Raw genomic sequence first — 22,351 nt, 5'->3', positions numbered from 1 at the left:
CATGTGCTCACTTGGGTGGGGGGGGGGCAGGTGGTCCGCATGAAGACAAATTCAGGCCTTATGTGACAAGGCAGCACGATGTGACAAGGCAGCACGAGTTATCCATGCATAAGGGTTGTCTCCTGTGGGGAGATAGGGTGATCATCCCAGCACCACTGAGAAACAGGGTTCTTGAGACGCTTCACATGGGACACCCGGGAATGGTCAGGATGAAGTCGCTAGCCCGATGTTATGTGTGGTGGCCTGGAATGGACCAGAACATAGAACAATGGGTACGAACATGCAAGGCATGCCAAGAGGTGCGGCCAGAAGTGGCCAGAGCACCAGTTCACTGGTGGGAGCAGTCCAGATCTCCCTGGAGCTGGCTGCACTTAGATTTTGCTGGGCCATTCCAGGGGAAGGTCTTTTTGGTTATCGTCGATGCATATTCCAAATGGTTAGAAGTGGCGATGGTCCCTAGCATGGCATCAGCTGCCGTAATCAAGGTGTTGAGGCAGCTGTTTGCAACCCACGGGTTACCGGAGACCATTGTATCAGATAATGGGGCAGCTTTTGTATCCCAAGAATTCAGGGCATTCTTGGCTGATAACTTCATAAGAGGGGTCACATCCGCGCCCTTTCACCCATCCTCCAATGGGCAGGCGGAGCGCATGGTAAGAACAGCCAAAGAATCCATTGCACGCTTAATGGAGGGTAACTGGTCAGCTCGCATCGCGCGAATGTTATTTTTGCAGCATGCGACGCTGTGTACTGCGATGGGCAAGTCGCCAGCTGAGCTGCTCTTGGGTAAAAGATTGGTAATGGTGCTGGATTATGTCCACCCGGATAAAATGCCAAACCGTAATTCAAGAGCAAACCCCCAGGCTGAGACTGACACAACAAGGTATTTCGCCCCTGAAGATCTGGTCTGGGTGAGGAACTATTCACGAGGTTCGCGGTGGGTGGCTGGTGTGGTCACCCGGACTAGTGGACCTGTGTCCTATTATGTGACCTTGGAAAATGGGCAAGTTTGGAAGAGACATATAGATCAGCTGAGGCGCCGGGCGCTCGGCAGGGAGGAGTCTGATAATTCATCCTGGCTAACGACGCAGAGCTGCAAGACCAGAGTGAAAATGGCCCAGAGGTGCAATCACCAGGGGCTTCAGCAAATGAACCAGGGTCTGCTAGTCCACGGGATGACAAGGTACAGGTAGGGGACCCTGAGATGTCTGGGACTCCATCTGTTCCTGGCGAAACCCCTATAGCAGCCCCCCTACCACAGGTGACACCCAATCCAGAACCGGCAACACCTGTTGTCAGGAGATCAAGTAGAAGTTGTAGGACCCCACAGTACCTGAGAGATTACGTCTGCTGTGCTCACTAAGGGGGGAGGGGTGTTGTGTATTGAGTCAAAGGATTTTATATCTGTATTATTATTGTCTGTATTTGCATTAGGGTAAAGTAACTGCCTTTTGGTTCCAGAGGGTACAGCTACCATTGGTTCATTTAAGCTGCTGTATTTGGATCCCCTGTCTTATTGGTTTCCTCCAAAAGGCAGGACTGTGATTGCCTGATATTGTTCCCTCCAAAATGTATTCTTTCTAGCTAGTTCCCTGTCCCTATAAATGTAGCTCTCCTCTCCTCAGGCCCCAGTCTTGTTGCTTAATAAAGAAGTGTTACTAGAGAACTGTCTCCAGCATATTATGTCAAGAGAGCTGAAATCACAAACCCCACGTCACAACAGAAAGGATATAACCAAACAATATATCCTCTCCTGCATCCCTGAACATTCCCACATGGAGCACTGCAAAACATGAGAGCACGGCCCTGAGAAAAGTATGTCCGTTAAGCTCTGTGATCTTGTGCGGGTCTCATGACTCGCACGGGAGTATGGACAGGAAGATGCACATCCTGGTTTTTAGACACAGCATGTTGAAGGGAATGCATTCAGAGGCAGAGTAGCCCTTGATAGCCTTGTCCTCCATGAATTTGCTGGCCTATTTAGGCCCATTGACCCATTTGGATTTTCAAGCAAGTGACGTGGAGGGTATCCCCTCTGGTCACTTTTTTCCAGCCTCTGCAAGATCTGCTACCCCAGCTGCCCTGAGATACAGAAAGAGAAAACACACAGATTACTTTTCCAAAAGACTGGGGTAAAACATTGAGTATAATTAATGCCTGGATGACATCCGTGAGTCAGATCCTCCAGGGAAGCCAGGGAACCATTGTCATCCTAAGGATCTCACTCCCTCAGACGAGGGAAGAGCATCCCGCTTCACTGCTTGAGGTGAAACGGAAAGTGCCGCTTTGTGCTCTGCCCCATCTACCGCTGACTTGAGGAAATCAGCTTGCAGAAATTGACACTGATGGCAGAGGCAGTGGGGCGGTAGGAGGCAACTGTGGGTGTGCTGCTGGAGGGGACTTCTAATGCCTCCTACCAAATGTCTGGGCCAGCGGTGGGCAGGGCATGAGGCAAAAGTGAGCAGGCAAAAGATGTAGCACTTGCTTTGTGCATTTGGGTGCATTCTGGCCCCACAAAAGTCAGAGGTTTCAAGGACACATTTCTAGCCAGGAGGGGAGAGGGCTGCTCTTGTGCTTGCGAGCTTCCTCATGGGGGCATCTGGTGAGAACAGGATGCCAGGCTAGATGGGCCATTGGCCCATAGTGCTTGAAGAGGGAGCACCGAAAAGCCAGCAAAGGAATTGAAGAATCCCAAAGGCTAGGCTGAGAGGCCTGGAAGGCCACATTTGGCCCCAGGCCCGAGGCTCCCCACCTCTACTCTTGGGCTTGCACTCAAGAGGCTTCTAGTCCTGCACTTGGACGTGGGGCTCACAGGCCACTTGATCCCATTGTGCCTCTCTCTCAACAACAAAGCAGTGTTGCCTAGTGGCTATAGTGTTGGATTTGGACTGAGGAGATCTAGGTTCACAGCCCCGTTCAGCCAGAAAGCTCACTAGGTGATGCTGGGCCATTCTCCATATCTTAGCTCAACCTAACTCACAGGTTGGTCTGAAGTTAAGCTAGGCAAGTGAGGACTAAGAGCATTGCCTTGGACTCATTAGAGCAAGCATAGACAGTCCTTTCCCTTTCCCCCTGAGAGCCACATGCAATGTAGTTGGGGCTTCATGGCACTGGGGGTAGTTGGTGTTAGAAGGGACCTGAGGTGAAGGCCAACAACAGAGTCACACACACACAGTCATTCTCTCTCTCTCTCTCTCTCTCCTCTCTCTCTCACACACACACACACACACACACATACATTTGAACAAAAACATGTGTACTAGGCCACCTGTATGGGTTGCATTGCTGAGGGTCATGCCTGTTGTAGCAATTTTAAAGTGCTGTGCTAGATGCTGCATGATATTTTTAATTATATTTTTATTGATTCTTTTGTTTCTTGTATTTTATTGCATTTACAATTTGCATTTCATGCAATTCAATTTTTCATGAAATAAAATGCAACATAAGAAGCAATAAGAATAAAAATGGAGATCCATATGACTGTTCCAGCCGACGTGCCGTGGGCCACCGGAATGAAGTGCCGTGCACAACTGGTGGCCCACAGGCTGCAGTTTGGGATCCACTGCCTTAGCTGAGTAAGAACAAGGATGAAAATGTAATAAAATGTTGCCACTGAGAAAAAAGAACAAGGAATTCCCACATGTGTCACCCCAAACACATTTATTTTTCCTGATGTTAAGAAAGAATCTCAGCCACAGAATGAATCTTGAATGGCTACAGGACCTTGAACACATTAAATAATAAAAACAAATAAACCCTGACCCTAAAATGCTCCTGATTAGCATCTGTTAAACAATGAGATCATCTGCTATGAGAACATCAGTTTGGTCTGTCACTTTGGATTTGTTATTTCTTCATATACTTCCACCTCCCCGCATGGTTCTCTTTCCACAGCCTCCCCCCACATGACGGGCCCACCTGGGATTCTGCTTTTGTGCCCCCCCTCGCCCAGAGACACAATCCTGCCCAATCTTTCTGCTGGCCTCAACTGACTTGTCCCACAACACTCAGCCTGTGAGTGCCCTCCGGAGAAAAAGCCTAGGGACTCTTTTTCTTCCAATTGTGGAGACGGTTTTTTATTTTTGGAATCTGCTTGGAGCTGAGCACCCTGGAGAGAGTTTTTCTGTATGAACAAACTCCACTCAGTCCTGCTGTAATGCTCGCTAATGCACAGAACTGTGGCACATCTCTCTCTTGCATTCCTGCAGCCTTTATCCTTTCGCTTGGGGTAGTATCTAAATGTGTGCTGTTGCAGGAATTTATGTATAGGTTGGGGGGGGGGTCCCCCTCCAGCAGATATCATGCACATGCAGCCCACTACCAAAACCAGCACAATCACTTTTGTGATTTTTGTGATTTGTCCCCACAAAACACTTCATCACATTTTCTTCCTATCTATTCAAAGGGCCTTTGCTGCATGATACCAAATGTAAGAATTCACTGATTAATGTATCTACGTGCTGGGATGCGGGTGGCGCTGTGGGTTAAACCACAGAGCCTAGGACTTGCCGATCAGAAGGTCAGTGGTTCAAATCCCCACGATGGGGTGAGCTCCTGTTGCTCGGTCCCTGCTCCTGCCAGCCTAGCAGTTCGAAAGCATGTCAAAGTGGTAAATGGGAAGGTAAACAGCGTTTCCGTGCGCTGCTCTGGTTTGCCAGAAGTGGCTTAGTCATGCTGGCCACATGACCCGGAAGCTGTACGATGGCTCCCTTGGCCAGTAAAGCGAGATGAGCGCCGCAACCCCAGAGGTGGCCATGACTGGACCTAATGGTCAGGGGTCCCTTTACCTTTACCTTTACTGGCTCACTGGAATACCAGAAATTCATATAGACATGTAAGCTCAGCTACTCAGCAGCCCCTCTGACTAAGTGATAATCCCTGGCATCCTGATACCTGAGTGCCAGACAGGTAGCCATTCCAGAAATAACAAACCCAGATGAAGACAAAAGGGTGTGATTAACTTGGCTGGGAAACAGGGAAATGTAAATATCCTTTTTGTTACACTTGATGGGTGTTCAGTGGAGGGCAAGGAGAACCAAGATGCTCAGATTACTGCCACCAGACCTCCCCTTTCATGATGTAACCGTGATGTATGAGTGATGTAGTTTGGGGGGGTGTAACATGGGGATTAAGGATGTGGGTGGCTCTGTGGGTTAAACCACAGAGCCTAGGACTTGCCGATCAGAAGGTCAGCGGTTCGAATCCCCGCGACGGGGTGAGCTCCCGTTGCTCGGTCCCTGCTCCTGCCAACCTAGCAGTTCGAAAGCACATCAAAGTGCAAGTAGATAGATAGGTACTGCTCCGGCGGGAAAGTAAACGGCGTTTCCGTGTGCAGCAGCTTCTGGTTCGCCAGAAGCGGCTTCGTCATGCTGGCCACATGACCCAGAAGCTGTACGCTGGCTCCCTCAGCCAATATAGCGAGATGAGCGCTGCAACCCCAGAGTCATCTATGACTGGACCTAATGGTCAGGGGTCCCTTTACCTTTAACATGGGGATTAGCAGCTAATAAAAGTTTAGGGGCTCTTTTGTTTGGGGCTTCCATCTTGTTCTACCTTGTGGCAGGTGGGAGTCCTGTCGCGACAGTCTTCAATAAAGACCAAGCCTACTGGCTGCCGTTTTGCTCTGGTATTCCTGGCTGGTGTCCTTGTTTTTTTGTCCAAGGGGAGCCCTCAGATTTCTCTGTTAACAGTGCCAAGTCAATAAGGAGTTTGCTGGAGCTATGATGACTTTTGATACCAATTTATGCATTATTTTAATGTGTGTCCCCCCACTTGTTGTTTAGTCGTTTAGTCGTGTCTGACTCTTCGTGACCCCCCTGGGCCAGAGCAGGCCAGGCACTTCTGTCTTCCACTGCCTCCTGCAGTTTAGTCAAACTCATGCTGGTAGCTTCAAGAACACTATCCAACCATCTCATCCTCTGTTGTCCCCTTCTCCTTGTGCCCTCCATCTTTCCCAACATCAGGGTCTTTTCCAGGGAGTCTTCTCTTCTCATGAGGTGGCCAAAGTATTGGAGCCTCAGCTTCACGATCTGTCCTTCCAGTGAGCACTCAGGGCTGATTTCCTTAAGAATGGATAGATTTGATCTTCTTGCAGCCCATGGGACTCTCAAGAGTCTCCTCCAGCACCATAATTCAAAAGCATCAATTCTTCGGCGATCATTCTTCTTTATGGTCCAGTTCTCACTTCCATACATCACTACTGGGAAAACCATAGCTTTAACTATACGGACCTTTGTTGGCAAGGTGATGTCTCTGCTTTTTAAGATGCTGTCTAGGTTTATAATAATAATAATAATAATAATAATAATTTATTATTTATACCCCGCCCATCTGGCTGAGTTTCCCCAGCCACTCTGGGCGGCTCCCAACAGGTGTTAAAAACAGTACAGCATTACATATTAAAAACTTCCCTGAACAGGGCTGCCTTAAGATGTCTTCTGAATGTCAGGTAGTTCTTTATCTCTTTGACATCTGATGGGAGGGCGTTCCACAGGGCGGGCGCCACTACCGAGAAGGCCCTCTGTCTGGTTCCCTGTAGCCTCACTTCTTGCAATGAGGGAACCGCCAGAAGGCCCTCGGCGCTGGATCTCAGTGTCCGGGCTGAACGATGGGGGGTGGAGATGCTCCTTCAGGTATACAGGACCGAGGCCGTTTAGGGCTTTAAAGGTCAGCACCACACTTTGAATCATGCTCGGAAACGTACTGGGAGCCAGTGCAGATCTCTCAGAACCGGTGTTATGTGGTCCCGGCGGCCACTCCCAGTCACCAGTCTAGCTGCCGCATTCTGGATTAATTGCAGTTTCCGGGTCACCTTCAAAGGTAGCCCCACGTAGAGCGCATTGCAGTAGTCCAAGCGTGAGATTACCAGAGCATGCACCACTCTGGCGAGACAGTTCGCGGGGAGGTAGGGTCTTAGCCTGCGTACCAGGTGGAGCTGGTAGACAGCTGCCCTGGACACAGAGTTAACCTGCGCCTCCATGGACAGCTGTGAGTCCAAAATGACTCCCAGGCTGCGCACCTGGTCCTTCAGGGGCACAGTTACCCCATTCAGGACCAGGGAATCCTCCACACCTGCCCGCCTCCTGTCCCCCAAAAACAGTACTTCTGTCTTGTCAGGATTCAACCTCAATCTGTTAGCCGCCATCCAACCTCCAACGCCTCCAGGCACTCACACAGGACCTTCACCGCCTTCACTGTTCTGATTTAAAGGAGAGGTAGAGCTGGGTGTCATCTGCATACTGATGAACACCCAGTCCAAACCCCCTGATGATCTCTCCCAGCGGCTTCATATAGATGTTAAAAAGCATGGGGGAGAGGATGGAACCCTGAGGTACCCCACAAGTGAGGGCCCAAGGGTCTGAACACTCATCCCCCACCACCACTTTCTGAACACGGCCCAGGAGGAAGGAGCGAAACCACTGTATAACAGTGCCCCCAGCTCCCAGCCCCTCTAGACGGTCCAGAAGGATGTTATGGTCGATGGTGTCAAAGGCCGCTGAGAGATCCAGCAGAACTAGGAAACAGCTCTCACCTTTGTCCCTAGCCCGCCGGAGATCATCAACCAGCGCGACCAAGGCAGTTTCAGTCCCATGGTGAGGCCTGAATCCTGATTGAAGGGATCCAAATGGTCCGTTTCCTCCAGGCGTGCTTGGAGTTGTTCAGCAACCACCCGCTCAATCACCTTGCCCAAGAATGGCAGATTTGAGACTGGGCGATAGTTGGCCAAATTGGCCGGGTCTAAAGATGTTTTTTTAAGAAGCGGTTTAATGACCACCTCTTTCAGCGGGTCTGGGAAGGCTTCCTCACAGAGGGAAGCATTCACCACCCTGCAAAGCCCATCGCCCAGCCCTTCCCGGCTAGCTTTTATAAGCCAGGATGGGCAAGGATCAAGGAGACAGGTGGTCGGTTTCACTCGTCCAAGCAGCCTGTCCACATCCTCGGAGGTAACAGATTGGAATTGATCCCATATAACAGGACCAGACAGAACTCTAGCACTCTCCCGCCCTGGCCCGGCTCCCACTGTGGAGTCTACCTCCTTCTGAATCTGAGCAATTTTATCTGCAAAAAACTTTGCAAAAGCATTGCAGGAGATCTTGGGGTCCCTACCAGGCCCGGTGGTACAGGTGGTTCCGATAAACTGCGAACCACCTGAAAAAGTCTCCTGCTGCTGTTTTCTGCAGATGCAATGGAGGCGGCGAAGAAGGCCCTCTTCGCCGTCGCCATTGCCACTTGGTAGGCTCGACGTTGAGCTCTAACCCGTGTCCGGTCTGATTCAGAATGAGTTTTCTGCCACCGGCGCTCTAGCCGTCTCAACGATTGTTTCATCACCCTCAGCTCCGGGGAAAACCACGGGGCTGTCCGGGCTCCATGCAATCGGAGAGGGCGCTTCGGAGCCAGACAGTCAATAGCCCTGGTTAACTCCGCATTCCAGCGTGCCGACCAGGGAATCAGCTGAAAGGCCATCAACTTGGGATAAAGCATCCCCTACCACTCTCTGGAAGCCAATTGGATCCATTAAGTGGCGGGGGCGGACCATCCGAATCGGTCCCACCTCCCTGCGGAGGGGAAGGGTTGCGGAGAAGTCCAGTTGCACCAGGAAGTGATCTGACCATGGCACTTCTTTTGTTTCGCTTTTAGTTAATGTCAGATCACCAACATCCGTAGAGGTAAACACCAAGTCTAAGGCATGTCCGTGGCTATGAGTTGGGCCAGACTTATTCAGGGACAGCCCCATGGAGGCCATGCTTTCCACGAAGTCCCGAGCGGCCCCTTGTAAGGTCGTGTCGGCATGGATGTTAAAATCCCCCAGGACAACCAAGCTAGGTGTCTCCAGGAGCATATCCACCACGACCTGAAGCAGCTCGGGCAGGGAATCCTTGGTGCAGCGGGGAGGTCGGTACACCAGTAGGAATCCTGTACTGCCCCTATTGCCCAACTTCCAGAACATGCACTCAGAAAACTGGGTCTCCCCAATAGGACGCCTGGTGCAGACTAATGACTTCCTAAAAATCACTGCAACCCCCCCTCCCCGCCCACATGACCTGGGTTGCTGTGCGTAAGAGAAACCTGGTGGGCAGGCAGCGGCAAGGACAGGCCCATCTGCCTCATCCAACCGGGTCTCTGTCACACATGCCAGGTCAAATCCTCCATCCACAATCAGGTCGTGGATGGCAGTGGTTTTATTCATCATTGACCTGGCATTGCACAGCAACACTTTCAGGTCATGTGGGTTTCCCATGTGGGTTTACCATCACCTTTCTCCCAAGAAGCAGGCGTCTTTTAATTTCATGGCTGCTGTCACCATCTGCAGTGATCATGGAGCTCAAGAAAGTAAAATCTCTCACTGCCTCCATTTCTTCCCCTTCTATTTGCCAGGAGGTGATGGGCCCAGTGTCCATGATCTTCGTTTTTTTGATGTTGAGCTTCAGACCATATTTTGCGCTCTCCTCTTTCACCCTCATTAAAAGGTTCTTTAATTCCTCCTCACTTTCTGCCATCAATGTTGTGTCATCTGCATATCTGAGGTTGCTGATATTTCTTCCGGCAATCTTAATTCCGGCTTGGGATTCATCCAGCCCAGCCTTTCACATGATGAATTCTGCATATAAGTTAAATTAGCAGGGAGACAATATACAGCCTTGTCGTACTCCTTTCCCAATTTTGAACCAATCCGTTGTTCCATATCCAGTTCTAACTGTAGCTTCTTGTCCCACATAGAGATTTCTCAGGAGACAGATGAGGTGATCAGGCACTCCCATTTCTTTAAGAACTTGCCATAGTTTGCTGTGGTTGACACGGTCAAAGGCTTTTGCATAGTCAATGAAGCAGAAGTAGATGTCTTTCTGGAACTCTCTAGCTTTCTCCATAATCCAGCACATGTTTGCAATTTGGTCTCTGGTTCCTCTGCCTCTTTTAAATCCAGCTTGCACTTCTGGGAGTTCTCGGTCCACATAGTGCTTGAGCCTACCTTGTAGAATTTTAAGCATAAACTTGCTAGCGTGTGAAATGAGTGCAATTGTGCGGTAGTTGGAGCATTTTTTGGCACTGCCATTCTTTGGGATTGGGATGTAGACTGGTCTTCTCCAATCCTCTGGCCACTGCTGAGTTTTCCAAACTTGCTGGCATATTGAGTGTAGCACCTTAACAGCATCATCCTTTAAAATTTTAAAAAGTTCAGCTGGAATACCATCACTTCCACTGGCCTTATTATTTGCAGTGCTTTCTAAGGCCCATTTGACTTCACTCTCCAGGATGTTTGGCTCAAGGTCAGCAACCACACTACCTGGGGTCTACGAGACATCCATATCTTTCTGGTATAATTCCTCTGTGTATTCTTGCCACCTCTTCTTGATGTCTTCTGCTTCTGTTAGGTCCTTACCACATTTGTCCTTTATTATGGTAATCTTCGTACAAAATGTTTCTTTCATATCCCCCCCCCCAGCTTGAAATAATTCAATGGATTTTTTTGCAACAAATCCTCTATCTTGACTATTCTTTTTTATATATTTTTAAAAGCCTGTTGTCAGGGGTTCAGGAGCAGAGGCACAGGGGAGAGAGGAAGCGGAGAGCGAAGGGGAACAATCCGAGGGCAGCGTAGGAGAGTATGACAGTGGGCCGAGAGATTCCATGAGCTTCTCCAGCGATTCGGAAGATTCCCAGAAGGGGGCACCGATGGCCAGGGCAAGGGGGGTACCGGGAAGGACGCACCAGAAGCAAGGGGCCAGCGGCGACTCCCAAAACAGCAGCTGGAGATCGGGACCAGCTTCCCCACCAGGGCGTAGCGGGGGGGAAGAGTCCCATGTGTCAGGGCCGGCTTCCCCTCCAGTGGGGAGAGAAGATGAGGCAGGGCTGACCACGCCCCTATCGCTGAGTGAGGGAACGGAGGGGAAGTCAGATCCAGCTAGCCCCCCCGAAGGGGGAAGCAGTGACAGGAGCAGTGTAACGGTCAGGAGGAAGGTTGCCGGCTGGGCGCGCGCGCCAAGTTCAAATGTACAGGAGCGCGGGACAGCAGGGAGGTCGGATTGGGAGCCAGGTCCTAAAGCACGCCGGAAGCAGGGGGAAGAATCCGGGGAATCAGCATCAGAAGAGTCCAGAAAGGGCGACACCCCAGCGGGCAGAAGGACCCAGAGGAGAAAGGAGCAAAGGAGGAGGTGGAGCAAGGCTAGGGTCTTGAACTGGTGTCGAGGGGGAGGAGATTCAGATGGAGCTTCAGCAGTCTAGGGTTGAGACGTAGAGCTGCACGCCGTGGCTTTGAAATGGAAACTGAACCTTAATAAAGACTTTTGTATATAGCAAGAACTGGCGTTGGTCCTTTGTGAGCTGGGACCTTGGGCAGCTCTGACAGTAAGCTCCATCTCCATAAAACCTTCGCAGCGTGAGTTGGCGCAGCGAGGGGCAAAACTTGGTGTTTTGCGAGCTCACGAATATCGGCAAGGATGGCTACAGAGGAGAAAGTGACAGCCCTGCAAGAAGCTGTCACGAAGCTTTCCATGGGAGTAGCAGCATCCAGAAAGAGAGAGGAGGAAGCAGTAGCGTTCTGCAAGGATCTGCAAACCAGGTGGGAACTTTTGAGCAAGGAGGGGCTGCCAGGTCCCAAGCCGGAGGGGATTGGCCTCGGAAAGAGGGGGGGCAGCATCGTATCCCATTTCGACGGGAACCTGCAGCAGTATCCTAACTTCAGGGCAGACATAGTTTTCGCGCTCAATTTGCTTCGGAAAGACTTTAGAGATGAGGAGGAGAAAGTGGGGTTCATAATAACTCATCTGCATGGGGAGGCTAAATCGTGGCTGCGCAATTTATGGCACGAAAATGACCCCGCCCTCAAAGATTCTACAGCTTGAGCTTGTTTTAAATCAACGGTTGATGTGGATGTGGCCAGGAGGGAAATGCATGGTTTGAAGCAGGGGAAAGCCACTGTGAGACAATACCACTCCTGCTTTTTTGCGTTGGTAAATGCGCTGGGCTGGGAGAAAGACTCAGCTGTCGTCCGAGACATGTTCTGGGAGGGGCTGAATGGGGCTGTGAAGGATGAAATTGTGAGGGGGGAGAGACCCAACAGCACCACGGAAGTCGTCCAAAGAGCGCTGGCGATAGGGATGCGTCTGGAAGAACGCCCTTGGAGCAAGGATGACGGACGTTTGGGATGCACACCAGCCAGATCAACTCCTATCCTACCCAGAGAGACAGCGCGTGCCCAGTCCACGCCTCCACTGGGAGGGGGAGAAGAGCCGATGGAGATAGGTGGTGCCAGGGCTCAGACAGCAACCAGAGCCCAAACACCAGGAGCAGTAAAGGCGAAGCCTCCTAGAGGGAGCAGGAAGTGTTACATCTGCGACAGTGCACAGCACATGGCCAAGGAGTGCCCCCAGAGGCTTCAAAAGCACACTGCAGCCTCAGCAACAGTAAAAGGAACAGTTCAGCAGGAGCAACAGCTACAGGGAAACGACGAAGCCTGGCTGGAGGCAGAGGCACTGGGGCCCAGCCAGGCGAGTCAGTGAAGCAGTCCCCAGAGATTTTACAGCCCACAGACCCACTCCCACCCAAACCGGTGGTGCAACTCACCGCATCGCTCCAGCTACCCAATGGACTCACTATGGAAGTGCCCATTACCATTGACTCTGGTAGTAATGCAGACTTTATAGGAGTGGATTTCATCAAGCAACATAGCATAGCGCATAGAGATTGGCAGCGGGGGCGTTTTGGCAGTTCCTCTGTCCTCAGAGACTTGGGACAGGGCCTGAGTGGTGGAACTCCCTTCACCACGGAAGTGCACCTGGCCCATTCGGTACACAGCTTCCAGCAATGCTGAAGATGCAGCTCATTCCTTTCCCTTCTGACACTTGAGGTGATTGTTTTAGGACCCCCCCTCCCTTATTTTATGATTGGAAGTTTCTTTAAACTGTTTTAAATAATAAACTATTTGAATGTTGTCACCTGTCCTGGGTCTTTAGGGTGAAGGGTAGGTAATAAATCAGTGCATTATTCTATATTCCCTCTTGGTCATTTTTCTGAATCACAGGGCAAGAAGTAAAGTTCTTGTCAATGGCCACCCTTACTTATGATTGCCTGAAATTGCTTTGAAATACATCATATGTAGGTTGCTTTATTTACCAGTATTTTATCATATGCAGCTTGTTTTATTTCCTATTAAATCTCTCATCATGCCATTAAGCTCTGTTCAATTAAAACAACACACGGGTGATTCGTTTCAATTACAGACCTGAGTCTCTGGTTAAGCTTGACTCCCCGTTCCACTGGGTTGCTGCTGAGAAAACGTTCCTTCACTGGAGGATTTGAAACCGAGCTTGGATGGCCACCTGCCAGGAATTCTTGAGCTGTGATTCCTGCATTGCAGGGGGTTGGACTAGATGACCCTGGGGGCCCCTCCAACTGCACAGTTCTGTGATATTGGAACCTTGGACCTTGGCTCCAATGAGTGCATTGCTCGTATCTGGCAGGACGTCCACTGACCTTGATCACATCTCCAAATTAACAAGCATGAAACCTGGAAAGCAAGTGAATGATGTGTCCATTTGGCTTCCAGGCACTTAACTTCTAGGAGCCATGAAGGAGGACAAGAGTTGCACTTCACTCTAACATTTTAACAAAGCACCCCAAAAGGAAAACTTAGGACACAAAACAAAGAAAGTGATTTAGAAAAGGTATCAGTAAGCCAGGGCTGCTCTTGGTCACAAGAGACAGTTAGAAAATATTTTTGTGGGTTTGTGGGGCTCTGTCTGGATGATGCCCTGAGCCCTTTCCCTGGAGTCCTGTACCCAGTGAGGGCTAGAATCTCATAGAAGATTCTATGAACTAGTCAGATAAGTTTCTTTGACCTTACATGGCCACTTAAGTGTCCTCATCAGCCAGGGCTGGCCCACCCATGAGGCAAGGTGAGGCAGCCGGCTCAGGTAGCAGGATCCACAGAGGCACCATATCCTCTGTAGATCTTTATCCTCCCCTAGTCCTTGATGTAGACCTTCACTTACCCCCTTTTCCTGGGGGAGGGGAGGGGGGGCACAATTTTGTGGTTCACCTCAGGTGCCAAAGTGTTTTGTGTAGGCCCTGTCATCAGCATCCTAAAAGAGTGAGCCTGACTGCAAGAGCCCCCTAAGTGAGGGGGCCCTCCAGGCTCATGGGTAGACCTGCTTGCTCTTTGCTGGCTCCAAACCTGAGACTAATGGAGAAGCAAGATCTGTTGGAGTGTTGATGCTGTGAGCCCCTCCATCCTATGCTCAGGTTGTAAAGGTAAAGGTACCCCTGACACTTAGGTCCAGTTGCGGACGACTCTGGGGTTGCAGTGCTCATCTTGCTCTATAAGCTGAGGGAGCCAGCATTTTCCTCAGACAGCTTCTGGGTCATGTGGCCAACATGACTAAACCGCTTCTGGTGAACCAGAGCAGTGCACGGAAACATTTCCTGCCAGAGCAGTACCTATTTATCTACTTGCACTTTGACATGCTTTCAAACTGCTAGGTGGGCAGGAGCAGGGACCGAGCAACGGGAGCTCACTCCACCACGGGGATTTGAACCGCCAACCTTCTGATCAGCAAGCCCTAGGCTCAGTGGGTTAGACCACAGCACCACCCGCTCAGGTTGTATATGTGTGTATTTATTTCTGTAAATAAAACTGTGTCTCCTTGAGACACCCCTCCCCTTCATTTCAAGCAAACTGAAGCTCAAACATTAGGGCTGTGTGTCTCTCTATACCAGGGATATGTACCCCCCCCCATAAAAACCAGGCCTTCCCATTGCAAATTAATAACAACAACAGAATAGGAAATAGCTGGTGGAGGATGGGCTGGCTGAGGAACTGTGCGTTTGCTGTTACTGGGAAATTGGAAGGGGGGGTGAGAGACCTCCCTCCCCCCATGAGTCTTGCCTCTCCACACCATAAGGCACTGGCAGAGGAAGAGGAGTGCGGGGGGAACACACCAACCATGGCAATGTGATCCCAGTGGGGTGCCATCGCGGCTGCCCCCCCCCCGCCCGCACTGGGCACCATGCCCCAGCAGGCGGTGCATCATGCCCCCAGGACACACACCAGCCCTGCCCCTGCCTGCTCTCCCCCCCCCCCCCGTGCCAGAGCATGAAGCTCTGCCACTGCCATAAGGCAAAGACAAACAGTCTCTGCTGCACAAATTCACCCACATATGGACCACAGAGAGGTATTTCCTTGCCTTTCACCCATCAAACCAAATCCTCTAGTGTCAAGAGAAAATAACAGCAACATCTCTGCAAAGGCATTGAATCTGCAAGGGGAGCTCAGATCAGGATCCTGCAACTCCCTGCTGAGCCCCAACAAAGGAAAACAGGGAAAATGTCACTACCAAATGTTGCAATTCACTGATAAATGTGTCTATATACTGGCTTAATGGGAAAACTTTAGAAATGCATAAGAAATCACTCATTCTATCAATATTCTCAGTTCCAATGGCATTTAGGACCCAGGGAAGTGAGGTATAAGGGGAGGGGTGAGTGGGCCCCAAGAAGTTTCAGACAGATAACCACCTCAATCACAATGCCAGCCTGCCCCATAGTGGGATGAAGCTTGGCCAGGGAACTGTAAATACTTTCCTTTGTAAAAGGTAAAGGTACCCCTGCCCGTATGGGCCAGTCTTGACAGACTCTGGGGTTGTGCGCCCATCTCACTTAAGAGGCCAGGGGCCAGCGCTGTCCGGAGACACTTCCGGGTCACGTGGCCAGCGTGACATCGCTGCTCTGGCGAGCCAGAGCCGCACACGGAAACGCCGTTTACCTTCCCGCTGGTAAGCGGTCCCTATTTATCTACTTGCACCCGGAGGTGCTTTCGAACTGCTAGGTTGGCAGGCGCTGGGACCGAGCAGCGGGAGCGCACCCTGCTGCAGGGATTCGAACCGCCGACCTTTCGATCGGCAAGTCCTAGGCGCTGAGGCTTTAACCCACAGCGCCACCTGCGTCCCTTACTTTCCTTTGTACTGTGATGGAATAAGTGTGAAAGACTGTATTTGAGTGACAGGGGCATGACTGGATGTCAGGTTCTACCTGAGACCCCATCTTTTCTGTGGCATATCTATGATGTCTTGATGATGCATCCTGAGATGTATTATGGGAAACTTCGGGAAACTTTAAAATATTGATGTAACCATTGTTCGGGGCTTCCGGCTGCTTTGACTTTGTGGTAGTGGGAAATCTTGTTGCAACATTAAAGATAAGGCCTACTGGCTGCTGTTTTGCTTCTATCTCCTGGTGGAGGTGTCTTGCCCGACCTGAACCTATGGGAGTCAAGGTTAGGCGATTGTGGGGTGCTCCAAGGACTCCCTGTTACATTACAGACTGGTTATACTTCTCTAGAGTCAAGAACTTCCCACCATCAGTGGAAAAGTGCCCACTGGTACAGGCGCTTTGCTGGATCGTGGTGGTTGCTGTATTACATAAAACTGCACGCGTCTTCACAAACCTGCCCTTGCAAGCTGGAAGCCATAGCATGGATGTATGCTGCCATCCTGTGGCAATGTTGCAACATGGCAAGAGATGGAAAAACAGATGGTGTTTGCGGCATCCAAGGAAAGAATGCAAAAAGGCTGTCTCCTTTCCTGCTTCACCTCCCCACCACCAAACACCCATCCAATGCCTCACTTGGTGTTAAGGTCTAATGGAAAAACTGCAGCAGCATGCTGCCTGCTTTCTGCAGTCCCACCCTTTCCTCTTCCCTGCCACAGCCAGCAACTAACTTGCTTTAGCAGCTAGATCTCAGAGCTGAGATTCATATGGACACCTGCTTTCAGACTCTATTTTCTCTGCTAATACTGAAAACGGAGGTCGGATTCTGGTGCCTGGGAGGGTGGGGAACCTGTAGCTCTTCAGGCACTGATTAACTACAACTCCCATCTGTTGAATATCTGCCTGTCCGGTACGTTTCCTCTGCGCAAAACCTCTGTGCAAAGCCTCTGTGGGAAACCTCTTCAGGCAGTAGCAGAGCTGAGCAGCGGTAGGAAAGTCCACACCATCATCCCTCACCACTGGCCACACCGGGCAAGCAGCTGAACACAACAACATCTGGAGGGTCTCATGTTTATAATTGCATTGAGATTCCACATTTCCTCCAATGAGCTGAAAGTGGCAACCACAGCTCCCCCCCCCCCCATATTAATTTCACAACAACCCTGTTAGGTAGGTAAGGACATTGTTGATTGACTTCTTGGCCAAGTGGGGGATTTGAACCCTGACTTCCGAGGCTGCAGGCCCACAATCTAACCAATATACCATGCTGGCTCTCACTATACACAGTAGGGAGTGATCAAAAGCTAACTTGAAAGGCTTAGGGCTGTGGGATAAGGAATGGTCCAATATCTTTTGCTGCTTGTGGTAAAGGACAGGATGGTGCCACCCCTGCCATCCCATATACAGAATTTGACTGGACTGGCAATTGATGCTGCAATCCTAGTGACTGGATAACATCCTTCAGTTCTCTGGGGGCAGCAGGCTAACGAGAGGGCATAGATTACTCCACATGGCATGCACAGCTCTGTCTTCCAAAAGGAATGGTGCTGGGTATATGTCTGTAGGATCAGGTGGAGCATCTGGGGAGAGCACTGTGCCACCAGCAACCACTGTCTGAGGCAGCCCCCTCACCCTGCCTAATGATAGAGCCAGCCCTGTGTGGTTCTACGTTCTCCTTTCCCTGCTTGGCCACTTGAGTTCTGTTCCTGCACTCGACTATTGCAGGCTGATAATGAAGGCCCTGATCATCCTAAGGGCATTTCACACCTGATACTAAAAGCACTTTTGATTTGAAGCTCATTTGCCACATTCATGTCCCCTTACAAATATTGTCAGTGAGACACAGAGTATGCCAAAGACGTGCCTTTAAAACTGAACTCAGAGTCCAGCACACTCTTAACAGCCTATACCATGGGTAGGCAAACTAAGGCCCGGGGCCGGATCAGACCCAATCACCTTCTCAATCCGGCCCGCGGACGGTCCGGGAATCAGCATGTTTTTACATGAGTAGAATGTGTCCTTTTATTTAAACTGCATCTCTGGGTTATTTGTGGGGCATAGGAATTTGTTCATTTCCCACCAAAAAATATAGTCTGGTCCCCCACAAGGTCTGAGGGACAGTGGACCGGCTCCCTGCTGAAAAAGTTTGCTGACCCCTGGGCCTCTACAGTTGTATCTTGAAACAGGATTGTCCCTTGGCGCCAACCTGGCTGAGATTTCTGTTCAGCTCCTCACCCCAGCATCCTCAAACGTCCCACCCCCACCCCTTGCTTTGGTTGACAAGGTACCTGCAGTCCTATGTTGACCATCAGCACCGGTGCCTCGTCATTGCTTGGGAGAATGTCAATGTAGACTGTCCTGGGTTGGCTCTCTTGGTTGTGCTTGGAGATGTTGGCGACCACTGTGAATCTGTCAACCAACGACTCACTGCCATCATGCATGTATTGAACAAGCTGATGCTCCACCTGAATGCAAAGAGGACACAGACATTTGTCTGCAACAGGTCCCAGGTTCTATTCCCAGTATCATAGAATCAAAGAATTGTAGAGTTGGATGGTATAGGAGTATAGCATCTAGATCAAGGGAAGTAATAGTGCCACTGTATTCTGCTCTGGTCAGACCTCACCTGGAGTACTGTGTCCAGTTCTGGGCACCACAGTTCAAGAAGGACACTGACAAACTGGAACGTGTCCAGAGGAGGGCAACTAAAATGGTCAAAGGCCTGGAAATGATGCCTTATGAGGAACGGCTAAGGGAGCTGGGCATGTTTAGCCTGGAGAAGAGGAGGTTAAGGGGTGATATGATAGCCATGTTCAAATATATAAAAGGATGTCACATAGAGGAGGGAGAAAGGTTGTTTTCTGCTGCTCCAGAGAAGCGGACATGGAGCAATGGATCCAAACTACAAGAAAGAAGATTCCACCTAAACATTAGGAAGAACTTCCTGACAGTAAGAGCTGTTTGACAGTGGAATTTGCTGCCAAGGAGTGTGGTGGAGTCTCCTTCTTTGGAGGTCTTTAAGCAGAGGCTTGACAACCATATGCCAGGAGTGCTCTGATGGTGTTTCCTGCTTGGCAGGGGGTTGGACTCGATGGCCCTTGTGGTCTCTTCCAACTCTATGATTCTATGATTCTATGATTCTATGGTACCCCAAGGGTCACCTAGTGCAACCCCCTGCAATGCAGGAATTGCAGCTGAAGAATCCCTGACCATCTGACCTGTGTTTAAGACCCCACTGCTTTCTGAGAGGGGCCCTTTTGCTATCAAAGAGCTCTTACAGAAAGTTCTTCCTGGTGTTTAGTTGGAATCTCTGTTCTTGTAACTTGAAGCCATTGGTTTGGGTGTCTCCAGGGCAGACTGGAAAAGACCTTTGGCTGAAATCCTGGAGAGCCATGGCTGGTTAGTGTGGGCCAGGGGAGGACAGAAGAGCCACAGCTCAGTGGCAGAGGACCTGCTTGGAATGCAGAAGGTCTGAGGCAGGACTTCCCTTTTGCCACTCTTTTTCTAGGAACACATCCATGCTTAAAAACTCAGTGTCCAAGCTTTTTGTTTTCCTAATCCCCAGAGCTCTAGACTTCAGGAGGAATAGAGGGACAAGGATTTTTTTATACCTCATTAGCTAACAATAGCAAAAACTAAAAAGCATTCCTCCCTACATTAGGTCACTAAAAGTTATGGGGGGAAACCAGGAGTGGCTATCTGCTTGAAGGGATTGTGAATTCAGTTTTGGTACTGATCAAAATTCCTGAGCTTTTCAGAGACAGCCTGTTCTCTAATTCTTAGCCTAGGTCCATGCTTCTGAGCCACTATTTTCTACCATGCTCTGGCTTGTGGATCGCAGGTTTCTTGTGCTTAGGGGACCCCCACCCCACTTTCAAAGTCCTAGTCAGGCAGCTAAGCCAGGAGGTTTATGGAGTCTACCCCATAAGTCTGGAGGGTTTTTGTTTGGCTTGCTGAGCTACAAGTTGTGCAGGCTTGGATTAGATGGAAGGATTTATGGAGCAGAAGGTGAGGACACCACACAAAACAAAACCCCTTCCTCAATTTCCAAACTGTGTTTTGGAGCTAGAACTTGAGAAAGAGAGCACCAGTCAATAATGTGCCTCCCCCCCCCCCCTTGTAAGGTTAGGAGAAAGGCTGGAGCTCAGTGTTAAGCACATGTGTTATATGCAGAAGGTCCCAGTTTCAATCCCTGGTAGGGCCCCCTACCAGGTAGGGCCCCCTGCCTGTAACCCTGAAGAGCAGCTGCCAGTCAGTGTAGACAATACTACACTGGATCAATAGCTTGGCTCAGGCCCCATTTGCACTATACATTCAAAGCACCACAATGCCACTTCAAACAGCCATGGCTCCCCTCACAGAATCCTGGGAACTGTAACTTGTTAAGCGTGATGAGAGTTGTTGGGAGAGCACTATTCACCTCAGAGAGCTACAATTCCCAGAGTTCCCTGGGAGGAAGAGGGACTGATAGTTAAGCCACTCTAGGAATTGTAGCACTGGAAGGTGGACAGGAGCCTCCTAACAATTCTCATTGCCCTTCACAAGCTACAGCTCTCAGGGCTCTTTGGGGAAGACATGGCTGTTTAAAGTGGTAAAATACAGCTTTAAATATCTAGTGCAGATGGGATTGCAGCACAAGCAGCTTTCTATGTTCCTAGAGCTGGCACAATGTAGTGTTTATGCCTCCAATCCTATCCACAGCTTCCTGGCAGTGAGCCCTACAGAACGCAAATGGACTTACTTTTGAGCAGAAATGTAGATGATTGCCCTGTAAAACTATGCATTTCTATGGAATATATGTAGCACTGGGGCTTTCTTCTGAGTAAACTCTGAAGCATCGCACCCATGCATTGCCAGAAACACCAACAGGACTTCAGGTTAATAGTAGATGTTGCTGCCTTCTTACCTCAGACCAAGAAAATGCACTTAGGCTGCCCTCTTCGGGTCTCTCCACCTTCTGGAAAATGCCATGTTCTGGCGGTTCAACGATGACAAACTCCACCTTAAGAGCCGTGAAGTAAGTGCTGGGGATATTCAGGATGTCCATGGAGAGCACCTGGGAGCTCCCTTCAGTCACTGTCATGTTGTACACCTCCAGTGGGAAATAAATAGGAATGATCACCAGGTCCACCACAACCCCTGCCAGGGCATCCACCCCGTTGGCTGTGATGTCAACGGTGAACTGGTCACCCTGTATCTCAGGGCTGGAATGGAGGTAGAGAACTTTGCCTTCATTGATGTCCTCCTGGGTGAAGGTCTGAATGGGATCCAAGCTGGGAGGCTCGTCCGAGGTGGGGCCATGAGATAAGGCCACCAGGAATCCTGAAAGTGGGGAGATGGTGACAGTGTAGATGATCTCCTGGGGAGGGATCTCTTCATGTTCAACCTGTAAGATGGATGACGGTGGAAAGAAAATGTGGTCAACATTCCTCCCAATCAGGAATGCGAATACAAAACCATCACTTGTGGTCCAGTTGCTGTAGTTGACTGATGCATCCTATAGGATGGGGGTCACCAATCTTTTGGGGCTCATGGGCCCATTTGCAAACTGGATAAACTATCATGGGCATCATGCTCAACCCTCCCACGTAATTAGGGTTATAATAAGTCTTTACACCTCCCCTATCCAAGCTTAATGGGGGTGATTGGGGGCTCTTTTTAGCATCTTAAGCTTGTGTAATGGAAGTTGTGTTATGATTTTAAGTAGAGAGCCAATGTGGTACAGTAATTAGAGTGTTGGACCAAGACCTGGGAGACCAGGATTCAAATTTCCACTCGGCCATGAAACTCACTGAGTGACTTTAAGGCCAGTCTGCATCTCTTAGCCTAAAGTACCTCTCAGGGTTGTTGTGGAGATTGAAGAGGAGGGGGAGAACAATGTATGCCACATCAAGCTCCTTGGAGAAAAAGGTGAATAAAATAAAAAGGAGTAAGTTGTATTAAGCTTTTACCTGTGGTTTTGTTTAAACACCACAGTATTTGATTGATGGCTTGTTTTATTGATTGTCCTGCAAACTGCCTTTTGACCACCAATGGTGAAAAGTGGTCTGTTAGGGCTGGAAATAAATGGAGTACATAGGATGACTGCCTATTTTTTAAATATAATTTAAAAAGAACAACATAATTAATCTGCAGAATAAATATACACCTCCTGCTTTGCAACTCCTAGAACAGCCCTCATAGTCTCCCAAACTCAAGGACAGAGAACTAGGAACAGCATAGGTAAAGGTAAAGGACCCCTGACAGTTAAGTCCAGTTGTGAACGACTCTGAGCTCATCTCGCTTTACTGGCTGAGGGAGCCGGTGTTTGTCCACAGACAGTTTTTCTGGGTCATGTGGCCAGCATGACTAAGCCGATTCTGGTGAAACC

The 22,351-nt window shown here is 49.8% G+C and overlaps 1 protein-coding gene across 1 annotated transcript in view; it reads right to left on the bottom strand.

Annotated features, from left to right (window-relative positions):
* Positions 1 to 22,351, bottom strand: part of CSPG4 (chondroitin sulfate proteoglycan 4) — a 137,852-nt gene that overhangs the window by 10,158 nt on the left and 105,343 nt on the right. Inside the window, exons 4-5 of the mRNA XM_079953111.1 lie at positions 20,888 to 21,367; positions 18,270 to 18,446 (exon numbers count right to left, since the gene is read on the bottom strand). Of these exons, the coding sequence (XP_079809237.1) occupies positions 18,270 to 18,446; positions 20,888 to 21,367 (657 nt within the window). The remainder of the gene's footprint in view (positions 1 to 18,269; positions 18,447 to 20,887; positions 21,368 to 22,351) is intronic.

Source organism: Podarcis cretensis, assembly GCF_951804945.1.
Source record: "Podarcis cretensis genome assembly, chromosome: 14".
Classification (NCBI taxonomy): domain Eukaryota; kingdom Metazoa; phylum Chordata; class Lepidosauria; order Squamata; family Lacertidae; genus Podarcis; species Podarcis cretensis.
This window is presented reverse-complemented; position numbering and strand designations above follow the sequence as displayed.